The sequence below is a fragment of the Bactrocera latifrons genome, unplaced genomic scaffold (assembly GCF_001853355.1).
Source record: "Bactrocera latifrons isolate USDA-ARS-PBARC rearing strain unplaced genomic scaffold, ASM185335v1 scaffold_41, whole genome shotgun sequence".
Lineage (NCBI taxonomy): Eukaryota > Metazoa > Arthropoda > Insecta > Diptera > Tephritidae > Bactrocera > Bactrocera latifrons.
In genome coordinates, this window is record NW_017537057.1 from 563,754 (window position 1) to 578,260 (window position 14,507).

General features: G+C 36.4%; 1 protein-coding gene across 1 annotated transcript in view; it reads left to right on the plus strand.

Moving 5' to 3' along the window:
- Positions 1–14,130, plus strand: part of LOC108972631 (protein real-time) — a 36,556-nt gene extending 22,426 nt beyond the window's left edge. The window contains exons 2-7 of the mRNA XM_018939298.1: positions 8,817–9,791; positions 9,858–10,116; positions 10,180–10,301; positions 12,699–12,990; positions 13,058–13,158; positions 13,235–14,130. Of these exons, the coding sequence (XP_018794843.1) occupies positions 8,817–9,791; positions 9,858–10,116; positions 10,180–10,301; positions 12,699–12,990; positions 13,058–13,158; positions 13,235–13,426 (1,941 nt within the window). The 3' untranslated portion in view covers positions 13,427–14,130. The remainder of the gene's footprint in view (positions 1–8,816; positions 9,792–9,857; positions 10,117–10,179; positions 10,302–12,698; positions 12,991–13,057; positions 13,159–13,234) is intronic.
- The last annotated feature ends 377 nt before the right edge of the window (positions 14,131–14,507 follow it).

The window sequence follows — 14,507 nt, forward strand, 5'->3', positions numbered from 1 at the left end:
AAACAAACTGATTGACAGATCGCGCTCATATTTGGCATAGTTATTAAGGACAGTCCTACCAACTTAGCAAAATACATGTTTTTTGAAATATCATTTAAGCGTGAAATTTAAATTACAATTTCCTTTGTCATAATGTATATATTGGATAGTCCAAAAACTCCTTTCATATTTCTAATCGAACTTCGACTTATTTTTTTGTATGTATAATTAACCAAATATATATCATTTTGGTCGAACACAAATAATTTGCTYACTGGTATGTCTTTATACACCCGTCACTCAAGCCATTCTTGCTACATGTGTACATATTATATATCATCACATATTCTGTATAAATCGACTGGAAAAAACATTCACTCAGCAATATATCCTTTTTGAAAGCATTGAATGAGAAATCTGGACAAATTCCTTTGACTTTATGAGCTTACACGCCTACGCTTACATGTTAATATATGCCATGTACATACGAACAGCTGTATTTATTTATTTTCCTTTGTGCCAGATTGCCATTATATTCTTTGCAGGAGTAATTATGTGGTGTCGAGACGCCAGCATGTGTGAAACGTTGAATGAGGGAAACGTTTATATACTATTTACTACATACTGAGATGTGCGAGTATAAAGGGTGTCTAAAGAAATACTAAAATCTATTAAATGTGTATCGAAACTGTGAGAGTGGTTGGTTAGGTAAAAATTGTTCGATACTTTTCTGCTCAGTTTTTTGTCYTTTCTTACATTTGAGCTTCTATTTAATTCAACGAAGAGGTTTCAAATCTTGCGCCTAAATTTTGATCCATATTTCAAGAATTGAAGTTAAGTAACTGTCCTATATAAACACCCGTTTTCATGTATGAAAAGCCAAAATTAACTGRTTTTTCGCATGAATGAACATTTCTATGAGTGTAGCGTTGTGCTGGCTACATTTTAGAAGATGAATGGAATCTTTTCAACAAAAGAACCCATAAATGAACACTTTTCCATTAAAAAAAAAAACTTGCAATAAATGGTCTGTAAATTTTACATAGCCTGCAGTTGAATGTAATTATTTTTTTAACCAAAAAGGTTTTCATAAATTAGTAATTTTAGTTAATTTGGGCGATTTTGGGGAAAAGCTGCTGTCATTATACCACTGGCAATCTCTGGCAGTAAAGTCTATCCTCATTTTATTTTCAACCTTCGGTATTACTGTTTTACAACAACCAAAAATATTATGTATGCATTGTTGAGTTTTAGGGTTCACCAAGCAGAATATCCACTAAATAATAGTGGTAGATACTAGAATAATAGTGAGAGTTAATAAATTGTTGCTACAATTGAGCGGCTACTTTTATCTTATCGAAGTTTCGCACCTGATTTGAAGTTTATGGAAGATGAAACTTTATTTTCAGCAGCGATTGTGACCTTCTGCAATAAAATATTAGCATTTTCTATTATCATTCATAACATTTTATAAATCATTTATCTTGTATATAAAATTRTAAAATGCAAAAAATATAAATTATATAGAAGAAGTTTTAAAAGAAAGGAAAGGCTGAATTTTTAAAGGTAAAGAATAGTTTATCACCATTTCCGGCGAAAATGCGAGTCCTATAGAGAATATTTATATGTTGTAGGTAATAAAAATGTCTAYAACTTCTTTCACATAACCTGAAAATTTATGAGAAAAATTCAGATAACCAAATTTTCGGCTTTTTATATGTATCTTCTATATCACTCCCTTTCTAATATCAGTTTACTGCCTAAAATGAATGAAATCAGGAAAATACTTGCCTTTGTCGCAATGTGAGGTTTCTTAATGAAATTCAAAAGGTTTCTGGTAATAAATAATATCTCATAACAACTAAACTGCTTAAAATCGTTTCAAAATATTTCCTATCCCCGAATTATTTATTATGGAACTTTGGATCAAAAATACACCTCGAAGTTTTAATTAAATTTCCCGGGTAAAAGATATTTCAAAAAAATGYATTTTTCTAAGTTAAGGTTTTAAGACCGTTCCTAATTACTATGCCAAAAATTAATAATGTTGGCTCAGTCTTAACCAAACACAAGCACACGAGTTGTAAAAAGCCTTCAAAGACAGATTGGAATTAGAATTTTCTATCTTTGCGTAATTTTCATTGTTTCACAAAAATATTAAATACAATGTTTTGCAGTGCTTTTTCCTTAGCACTTCCTTACTTTCGTTTATTTTTATTCTAAAAACACAGTTTCTTTCACGAAACTGCAGCATTTCGTTCGCCAAACACACAAAACTAATGGCGATAATAAAATGTTGCCTACATTTAGGCTTCTACTGTTAGCGAAGTTTCAAACCTGATATGATATTAATGGTACAATAATAGAGTTGATGATACACAATGTAAATTTTTTTATAATTATTCATCGTGTTTTTATAAAAAAATATTATTTGGGTAGCTAAAATAACTAAATGCCTAAAACACCTATATATATTATTTAAACTTGATCCTTTTCTTAGCTAAATATTTGATATTACTCGATACATACACATATTTTTTTTTTATTTTACAAATATTCAATAATAATTTTTTTATACAAAATAAAATTTTCTTAATTCAGAAAATTCTAGAAAAGCATTTTAAATTCATGTACACGTGTCATATTATTTTTTTTACAAATTTATAAATTTATTTGGGCCGGCATGCTCCCACCGAAGTCCCAACAGCTGTATTACACATGCCCTGCTGCTAGTGATTTTCTCAACTGGCCTGAATATTTAAAGTGGGAAAAGTGTAGAAATTCACAAACAAAACTAAAACATAAATACCACAACATATTTACATACATATACAGTTATATGAGGTAATTGCTGCACTCAGCAGACAACTCGATAAATGAATGCGGGTACCAAGTCGACTGTTTTAAGGGACACTAACCGGTTGGGGGCACACAACAGCGAGCATTCCCCGTATTTACCAAGGAACCTTGACACCTGCCAACCGAGTTGTGGAGGTTAATGGTGTCGATTGTGCCGAGCGCGGCCTATAAACCAAGGCTATCAAATGTCATCAAGTGGATGGCGAGCGCCGAGGTAAAACGTATGGCTTCAGATCCTCGCTGCGGCTAATGAGTCGAAACGCTATTTACAAATAAACGATATCTTAGCATTACCGCTTTCAAGTACTATTATCAAAAAAAAAAAAAACAAAAAAAATAACAACCATAACAACCACATACTTTGGGGTACAATAAATAAGGGCCGCACGACTGCTCCGCATTTGCTGGCAGCGAAAGTTTTTCAGTGTTGCTCGTGCTGTGTGTGTGAATTTCAAGTGCGTGTTTGCTGAATTTACAGCTGTTTTCAACACGAACATTTCATTCGCACGCTGGCGCGCTTTTGATGGTCGCCGCGCCTTGTGGTATGCTATGCTTAAGCTCTCCGCCGTGATATACACAAGGGAATGCAAGTTAAAAAGTCATTTGTTTTGCCGTGTGTGGTAACTCTCCGCAGGACATGCGCTGCAGTGACTTCGTTGTGTTACATAAGAAACCCGCTCGTGCYAATTTTCGTGTGCGATATGCCGTTATTGAGCAAGTCCTTTCTTTTCTKSGTTAAAGGTTGCGCACCGCTGCGGTATTACATGTTGAAAGTGTAAAGYTTCAATTTTTTATTAACGTCACWTGGCTGCAAGTGCTTRACCGTAAATTTCCAAGTTAATTACTAGTTGGTGTATGAATATTTCAAGCAAAGCATTTTACGAGCAGCRAATCAGATTGCCAGTAAATATTTCATGGCTTGAAGTTTCAAGCATGTGGCGCTTAATATTCAGTGACATATATATATTACAATGACCTGTAAAATAATTTTCAAGGGTTGGAGGTAATTAAAAGATTAAAAACCATTTTCGCTTGAATTTTTAAATTTTCAGTTCTTGTTTGGTCACTGGTGACTATATCGGCACTAAAGCACTTTTAATTCCTTAGGACATGGTTAACTTTTGTGGGATATACGAGGTCACGTAGTGAGTCCTTCAGTAAAGAAATTTTTCATAAACCATATAATGGAGAACTCTAGTCTCGTCGTCAGAGCTCTTTCCAAAGTTCCCACCTAGAAACGAAGTTTAGTTTTCTAACTACTGAAAACATACTATTTGCAACTGGAGTTAGATCTAATTTAAGCTCTTCATTAAAGTCATGCCTACCCTGAGTATTAAGATTTGTTATGTTCACTACAGGGTCCAACACAATCTTTGAAAAAACAGATTTTTAATTCCTTTACTGGTATACTTTTTCTTGAAGCTCACTTCTTCTTCKTTATTGGCGTAAACAGACTCGACTATAGCCGAGGGCTTCGCTGAAGGGCTCTCGACTTCATCCTGTCAAAAAGTTTACGTACTTGGTTCGAGTCCTTGATAGAAAGCTGTCATGGAAGTCGAACTTTTAAGAGAAGCGCTGGGGTCTCTCATCTCTCACCTCACCTAAAGTTGTGCTTTGACTTTAGGAAATCGTAGTTAAGCTAATATTTTTTATAGTGTATTTTTCTTGGGGAGAAAGTACAGTCCAGCCAGACTCGCTTAATAGCTAAAACATGGTATAGAGTGGCTCTCACTGCATCAACAGATTCCATCAAATCGGATACATTAAGGATTCTAGAGAACAACTCTTCGAAATCCTCTCTCACTTCAACCGCATTCCTGAGAACTTGAACGACKGTGTCACGGAGCCTGTACCTTGTGCGCACATAGTATCTCCGATACGTGGATGTGTGGAGTCGCTAGAGTAGAGGCGTAGTGAGTTTTTTCAAGAGAAACATGTTCATTCCGTTGGGAGCTCTTAATCAATTATGTATTCCGACTGTCGGACCACTGTAGTGTYTTTCAAGCATAAGTGGCAGCCATCAAAGAAGAAGCTTCTTCCGAAAAAGTATGTATTCATTCCAATAGCAGAGCCACTATACACGACTTGAATTCGCTGAAAGTGACTGAAATCTTTCTGACCCAGAGTGGGAAATAAGAAATCTATTGACCTGCTTGCCGCAGTGATAGGTGTTCTAAGTGAATATTGCCTCATTGTCACTGACGTGGTGAGACTTCAGATTTGTTGAAGTTTAATTTTGGAAAATGAGTTGGAAACATCTTGACACTTTCACGTCCACTGTCTAGCTTTCACTGTCTAAGGTAAATAATAAACGTAATTGATATCAGCCACCTCAATAAATTTGTGTTTTGACGATATGCGACGGACTTTTGGATCCGTACCCAGAAGTTCTGAGAATAAGAATTGACCGAGGTCTCCTAACCTAACTATAAACTGATATCCCTACTTTTAAAACAATTATGTATAGCCCAGGATCAGACAAAACTGGCGCTCAACCAACAGAATTTCACACTAAAATTCATTTAATCATTAAAAAGCACTTTCGGGAATTTTCCTTCAGCTTTCATAACWTTTAGCGATGTTTCAAACCACTCGCCAACAAAAGTACCACAGAAGCAGCTTCATGAAGTTTGCAACAACAAAAAAATGCAAAAGTTAAATTMTAAAACTGTAAACCGCTAAGCGCACCAGCTTGCTAACATTAATATTTAACCAACAAAAACRACAATTGGGATATAAAACCCTAAAATTAGCTAAGTGTTGGCTTGAATGTGCAAAAGTATAAAACAACAACAAAAATTAAGGAAAATCGCAGCGAAAAATATTAAACAATCTGTTGCAAATATTGCGGTTAGCGGCAGCCTCGCGCAACAAAAAAACACACAGCCACAAAGAAAGATAAAGAAAGACAAAGAAAGACAAACCGAAGCTGCTTCTAATCTTGCTTAAGCACTTTTGTGTGTTTGTTGATGTTGTCGGCGCGTGCAAATAAATGTGGGCATTTAATTAGCCTTTATGAGCAAACTTTTAATTGCAACATCCAAACAAATTAGCAGCGCAAGGATGAGGAATGCCGAAAATCAGACCAAATTGTAAATATTTTGAAACCCAAAAAATTTTAATTTCGAAAAATAAAACGTTAAAAGCACATTCGTTATTTCGACGTGTTAAATCTGCTTAAAAATCTCGATGTTTGCCTTTGTGTTCAGAGAATTTTCCTTTCATTTCTTTGTTGCAGCATTTCTTAGATGTCTAAGTATTTACATTTCGCGAGTGGGGGCTTCTCAAAAGTTACGAAATGCTTGCGAAATAAAATAAAACAAATACACGACAAAAGTACCGTCAATTTGCGCCACAAGTTCAATGTAAACAGAAAATATAAAAATAAAATAAAAAGCACCAAATGCCACAAAAGTGAAAATCAGCAAGAAGAAGGACGGATGACGGTTATATTTGTATTTTTTTGTATCGCCACCTAAAATGCAATATAACGTAACATCACTTTTCATCAGTTTACAGCCGAAGGAAAAACGATATTGAAAAATTTAAGATCTAGTTATGAAATGGTTATATATTGGTTATCACACACTCGTATTGATTTGAGTTTTGGTTATAAAACGGTTATTTATTGGTTATCATATAATCATATTGACACAAAATTTTCGTTTTCGTTATAAACCGGTTATATATTCGTTATTATAAGGTTATATTGACTTGAGTATTGGTTATAAAATGGTTATTTATTGGTTATCATATAATCATATTGACACAAAATTTTAGTTTTCGTTATAAACCGGTTATATATTGGTTATTATAAGCTTTTATTGACTTCAGTATTGGTTATAAAATGGTGATATCTGTTAGCGGAAGCTGAAAGTTGAAACTATATAATAAAAACCACTCATATTGAAATAAAATTTGAGATTTAGTTATACAGTGGTTATATATTGCTAATCATAATCTGATACTTTTTTGAGTTTTGGTTATAAAATAGTTATATATTGGCTATCATATAATCATATTGAAAGAGAATTTGAATTTTGGTTATAAAGTGGTTATACATTGGTTATCATACACTCGTATTGATTTAAGTTGTGGTTATAAAACTGTAATATGTTGGCTATATATAGGTTATGTATTGGTTAAGCAATAAAAAACTCAATTTCGATTTTTCCGTTGATACGCTGTTTTGCATTTTAGTTGACGATATGTGTGTATGTTTGTGTGTAAATGTATACAAAAGCCTAAATCCGTTTTCATTTGATAACAAGTTTAAGCGAAATGTTACTAGCAAAAGTGTTGTACAAATAAAATGTTGATGTTTTTTGCGAACTCCCAGGGTAGCCTAAAAATAGGCGCAGAAGCGTAAAAGCCTTTATTTCCGTTATATTCTTGCTTGTTGCAAGTGTTGTTAAAAAGAGTGGCGCTCAACGTTCTATAAAAGTTCAAGATCAAGCACAAATAACGCGTAATGGCGGTGGGTAAATTGACAAGCAGGCGAGACGGCTTGGTGACACTTACATGGCGACAGAACTATTTTAGGGGACAAAATTGCACGACAAAAGTATGGGTATGATTGAAGGCATGTGGATAATGCCCACACATTTAGTTGGTGAATGTGGAACAGTTTTATGTAAGTGCCCTTAACATTGCTACGCTTGAATTGCGCAGAATTTCATTGTTGTGATATTCAGCATAAATGATTTGCCAGTGACAGCTGCTGTGCGATGGCGCAGCGAGTATGCCGTAATTGACAGCGTTATTTTTAAATGCATGAAGAGAAGCCGTCTTTGCAGAGACAAACAGAAAATGAAATGCATTAAAACTAAAGCACAACAGACTACAGACCTGCTGAAGTGCTTTTGTAGAAATTCTGCGCGAGTTTACTAGCTGAATATAAATGAAAGCCACAAATGCGCTTTCACAGATTTTCAAATTATTAAGTATAATTTTATAACGAAAAGAATATTTCAAAACAAAATACGCTTCATTATGTACTTTAAACATTTCTTATAGCACAAAATGGTATAAAAAACCTTCAATTTGATTTTGAACATTCGGTTTATATGACAGGTGTATGTTATAGTGGGCCAATCTGAAAACTTTTATCAGAGATTGTGTAGTTGTCTTAGAAAAAAATTTATATCAAATTTTAATTAGATATCTTCTCTAATAARAAAGTTTTCCATACAAGWTCTTRRTATTGAACTGTCACTTTGTATGGCAGCTATATGCTATAGTGGTCCGATCTGAACCATTTATTCGGAGATGTTAGTGTTGGTTTGAAAAATAATTTGTGTTAAATTTCTTGAAGATATCTTTTGTAGTAAAAAAGTTCTTCATACTAGAACTTGAATTCGATCGGTCAGTTTGTATGGCAGCTATATGCTATAATGGTTTTATCTCMAAAGTTTCTTCGGAAATTGTACCGATTCTATTAATAACTAACCCATGCCAAATTTCGTGAAGATATCTTTTCAAATAAAAAGTTTTCATAGAAGAACTTGAATTTGATCGTTCAGTTTGTATGGCAACTATATGCTATAATAATCCGATATCGACGGTTCCGACAATTCAGCAGCGTTTTGGGAACGAAATGATGTGTGCAAAATTTCAGATCAATATCTCAAAAACTGACTGACTAGTTCGTGTATATGCAGACATACAGAGGAACCTTGCTAAAATGACTCAGGTCATTACATTTTTATAAGTTTAATTTTGGTTAATGAAAAATTTCACCATTCTCTTGGAAACCGCATACAATTTTTTTATTTTAAGAATGTTTCTATTCGAAAATCAAATATTTTAACACCTAATCCCAAACTCTATGAAAACTAAGTAGTTGTAGGATAAAAGAGGCATTCAGTAAGAATTGTACTTTAGACATTACTGTATTATTGATATATTCCATTTTATTGCATTATTTATTTTTCTATTCTTCAATGTCTAACTTACTCATTCTTCTTCCCCAATTTCAGGCCTACGAATGCCGCTTTCCGAAATGTCCACAAATGCCCATCGTACTMGATTGCGAGATCGTCAAAGACGAGGTCTTGGAGAACGGCGCCAAACGCAATACAAGTCGACGTTGCAAATTGGCCGTCGATGCGCCGTATATTTTCAAAAAGCTAATAGGTGTGGACTTTGTATATTTCCTGCAACACAACTACCTCGATTTGGCCAATCGCACACTGAATATAGAGGCTGTGAACGAGAGTTTCTCATCACGCATAGAAATCTTCGAACGTTGCCGTTACTATGCACATCCCGATAATCCCGAGTGGACCTGTTTCGATCAGACTGCCACATTGGATATTAAGAACTTTTTCGGTTTCGAACACTCCATGGAAAAGATGGGCATGAAGCAATACACACAAACCACGCTGAAGGGCAAGGAGATCATCGAGTATTTCATAAATGAYCTGAAAGAGAAAGGCGTCACCAGTGTGGAACGTTGGGTGCCGCCAGTCGATGCACCCTGTTCGCCGACCACGCGTGAAGCCAGCGAGGAGCCAGCACAGAAACTCAAAGATGAGGAAAGGCGTCGCTCCTCACACGACGTGCTGCTCGATGGCGATTTTATAGCGAAAAATTTGGGCACACTCACACCGATGCAAGCGTCGAAACTGTTAGAGCTGCGAAAAATGCTGAATGGTGTCGAGGACTTGGAGCAAATGCCAAGTTATCAGACCATACTGCGTTTTTTGACAGCACGCGACTGGCACGTGAACCAGGCCTGCACCATGCTCAAAGATTCGCTGAAGTGGCGCAAGGAGCACAACATCGACACGCTGATTAAGGACTACAAGGCGCCGGCAGTAGTGGTGAACCACTTTCCGGGCACATGGCATCATCACGACAAGGATGGACGTCCGATCTATATACTACGCTTGGGACACATGGACGTGAAAGGTCTGTTGAAGTCGATCGGTACCGAAGGTTTACTAAAGCTCGTGAGTTTGCTTGTTCTCTAATTTGAGGTGCGTGTTTTKTTTTTAGTTTAACACTATTCTTTATAGACGCTACACATTTGTGAGGAAGGCATGCAACGCATTAAGGAGTCCGCCGAAAAGCTGGGTCAACCAGTGTTGAGTTGGTGTATGCTTGTGGACTTAGAGGGTCTTTCAATGCGTCATCTCTGGCGCCCGGGTGTAAAAGCTCTGCTCAATATCATTGAAACTGTCGAGCGCAACTACCCCGAAACAATGGGTCGCGTGCTGGTGGTACGTGCGCCGCGTGTCTTTCCCATTGCCTGGACAATTGTGAGCGCTTTTATACGTAAGTTCCTCCAAAATYATTGAAGAAATGTATAGGGAACTCTTAATTTTCAACCACTCACAGATGAGAATACGCGCTCTAAATTCCTATTTTACGGCGGTCCCGATTGTCTACACATGAAGGACGGCTTGGAGCAATACATCGATTCGGAGGTCATACCGGACTTTTTGGGTGGTCCATGTAAGGTAGGYCGTGTGAAAACTGTTCAATACTGTAAATAATATAAATAATGTGTAATGATTTTTCATTTAACGGTATCTAATTGTACAACTTTCTTCCACTCCAAATGCCTACAAATGAAAATTYTGTTCTTTACGAAATTCAGTCTGCATTGACCTACATTCCGTATGTGGAAATAATTAATCAAAAGTATTTTACGCATTGCTTTTTTCCTAATTGCGATTGTGTAAGAGGCGCTATTACTTAGCTTTTATGTTTTTAGAAATCTTCACCAACTGTCCAGTGTCAATCAAAATTATATGCGAGCGCTTCGTGCGCCAAGTGATCGTGAATACATTGTTGCCCGTAAATCATGTCTGCGCCAGTTCTTGTGCTCGCCTCATATACATACATATGTACACCACACAAAATAGTAAATAATTCAAATAAGTGTGAATGTGTGTCATGTGCTGTACTTTGTACGAACGTCTCGAGCATTTCCACTTAGAGTCTTGCTTGCGAACAGCGATAATAAAACGCTCGATAGTAGTTCATCGGCCTACATCTACACATAATACATATGCACATATCACAAAGCTCAAAGAGGCGTYATGTCAYTTGTCTTGCCATTAGATAAACTAATCAGTTGTTTGTAGAATGAAGRAAGTAGCTGATCATTTAGGAAGTCACTTTAATCCTATGACGCCTTATTGTTATGAGGACTTTCATCTTTCTTTCTTAAACATTTTTAGTGTCTCTGAAAGCCCACTTGTTTCATTCACWTTTAAATAAGAAGGTTCTCAACTTCGCGACATGTTTGAGGTCGATCTGAGTGTGAAACTTTTGTGTTCAACTGYTTAGTCGACGATACCAAAACCCATATCGTCGTCTTCTTCTGATTGCAACAACTCATTTTTGGTTTGAGCGCTACGAATGTCATTTTCATAACTATGCTGCTAATCTGATTTAATTGTGATGCGCTTAAAAACCGTTTTCTTCTCAAATATTAATCATGTTAGTGGTGTTTCTGTGGTAAGTGGGCTCTGTAGAACCGAAACCTTTAAACAAGGCTGTTTTAAATACAATCTGAAGATATAAACAACGTTCAAATATTRCTGCCTCGGCCGCAGAGAGAAAATCGGGGCCGGCAAGGACATAGCACACCAGCCCCTTGATGTATCAATTTACGGAAATCCTCAAAAATTGGTGCAAAAAACGGGACCACCAAAAAAACTTCGAGTCCGGCAGGCATTCTCCCTGATCTCTTCACCTCTAGCGGTCACTAATGGCGGCGAAAGCTTGCAAAAAGCTCTAAGTCAGCTTTTTTTCCTATCACAATTTAGTAACCTGTTGTTGATTTCAATGGAAWGTTTTGCAGAGAGAAGGAGAGCGTTAAAAAGTCAGGTTAGGTCGTAGGATTGATCCAAAATCGATGAATTCCATCTTATCAGATATTCGTCCTCTGTGTTACCAAGCCCGAGAGGAATTTTCCCCGATCTYGCTCATTGTGACGAAAGCTTCTCCAAAAGCTCTGACTCAGCTTTTTCTTCCATCACAATTTGGTAAACTGTTGCWGATTTCAAAAGGGTTTTATGCAGAGAGAGAGAGAGAGAGTGGGTGTCAAAAAGTCAGATTAGAATAGGCTAGGTCCCAGGGTTGATCCAAAACCGATAGATCTCACTTTGACAGATATTCATAATTTTTGTCACCTATAAACTCATTTAAGGTTAATCATCATATAAATCGACGAAGCGTTTTGAGCTTACCACAAATTTATTAAGATCGTTATTATCCAGCCACTTGGGAAGGTTTGCCAAAGGTGTGTCTACCGAAATATTTTAGTCTCTGTCTTGCAAACTCCAGACTTTGGAGGAGGAAATGGCAAGATGATTACACCTTGCCTTAATCCTTATAGCTTTATCAAAGAGCGTCCGACAGAATGCTTAGTCAAAACAACAACTCCTTAAACAAATAAGGCCACTACGGAACAGCTTAATGAGTTACTGTTGGTTCTATGTATTAAGGTAAAAAGGTTTTTCAATAAAATTTTGAATAAGAACAAATRCGAAGATGGAAAAAGAATGAATACYTCAAGAAGTCAAATAACAAATRGTGTCTCTTGTTCAAACTTCTTATAAATTACAGTAGAATTATGGTCAAAGTTCACTATTTACAAGTGAAAGCACACATTCTCGATAGCTTTGAAATGCAATTAATTCCATACAGATCACAAAACTTTGGAAAAATTATCRATGCTCATAAATACCATATACATTTTTGCACGGTGCCGCTGTGCCAAAWTTTTATATTTCATACTCTGTGTGTTTGTGTGTGAATAATCCATTCTGCAATTCAAAATAAGATTACTCACCGTTTTCCATTTGACTTTTCTCTCAATTATTTTACCATTACACGAAACACAGACGCTCATACACGAAGGTGGACTCGTGCCAAAAACGCTTTATAAAATGAACTCGCTCGAAGACGACGATGCGGAGGAGGAGGAGGCCAAAAAGACGCTGGAAGCCGGTGGCGCGCTGATGCATGAACATCGCAGTCTCTATAAAACCGTTGAACTGCGCACCGGTTACATACACGAGGTAATTATACCGAATGAGGACCCTAAGAGTGTGCTCACCTGGGACTTCGACGTGATGCGCAGTGATCTACATTTCACATTGTATCGCGCCACAAAAGAGCTACCRCCAAAAACTGGTGAGTACAAAGCTGTGCTGTGCACTTCCAACTTATATAAACTGAAATGATTTTTCGTGCCACTTAGACACCGCTGTTTCCATATTCGATATGAGTGACTTCGTGGAGGGCGAACACTACTTCAAGGAGGAGCCAACGCTCATTTGCAGACACCGTGAAAGTGTGCAGGTGTGTAGYCTCTCCCTTCCTTACATCTGAATRGTGTTTTTCACTAATAACTTTTGACTGTTTCTTCGGCGCACAGGGTTCCCATGTAATGCATCACACGCACTCCTACATCATGCAGTGGTTTAGCCCGTCGAGCGGCGCTGAAGGCCCCGCACAATTGAACTTCTTCTACGAAGTGCTCAGCTCGGCCAACTACAAAGGCTCCATGACCAGCCTGCAATCCGGTTTCTCATCATCCTCCGCTGCCAGCTCGTGTCAGAGTCGATGATATGAAGCGAAYAACGGCGCGGCCTGCAGCAGTGCGGCAGCACGTGCGGAGCATGCCAATGGCGTGCTGAAGGCTGATGATGCAGCAGGGGGGAAGCAACAGCAGCATAAAGATGAGGAGCAGGTGCATGCGCATGGCATTATAGCGGCGAATTCGCTGATGGAGAAGACATTGAATTGAGTTAGAAATGAGAGTGTATGTGTAGCGCAAATAAATACACAGTTAACTCTCGTTTTTAAACTCAAAATAATATAATTTAGTGTTACATAATGTTAATGAATAATTTAGTAAACAAAAAATCAAAAAGACGCTATAATTTAATTTTAAACAAAAGAAAAACGGAACTTGGCTTTTAAATAGCGTTTTAATAGAGTAAATAATGCTTTTTAGCCGAAACAGTCGTGTCATGTGCAAACGAGTTGGCGAAAAATTGCAATTTTAAACAATTTTATTTTGGTATTAACGAATTTTATAGCTAAAATTGTAATGACTGCAAAAGCAAATAGTAAACGAATAAACTGCTTGTGTGAAAGTGGCGTTAAAGTGTAAGCTTGCTAAAGCCATTGCTTTGTATTGAAAGTGTAATGTCATCGATAAATCGATAACAGCGTGTACAATAATTATTTGTCAGTAGCAAACAATCATGAATGCAATAAAATATTATGAAAYTATTACAGCCGCATCGAAATGTGCAATAACATTTACTTACAGACGCGTACATATTTTTGAAGAACTTACAAGAACCTACGAAATAACGCCGTTACAAAACAATAAACGATTTACAAAATAATAAAGAAATACAGTGCAATTATTTTTGAAGAAAATTTRCCAAAGGAATTGTCACTCATTTTGTATGTTGAGCACAACACAAAAAGCGCAGAAACAATAGTTCATAAAAGAAACAGTTTTTCACGGTGGTGTTTGTTTAATGGAAAAATCAACTATGTATTTCAAGAAATTTGTGTTTGTCGCTCATTTCTGAGGAAAAAAAAAATTTTTTTAATACTAAAAAAAACTAAAAAATTTCAAAATTTTCCTTAAAAAATTCCGAATTTAATAAAAAAAAATTTTTTTTTTTTTT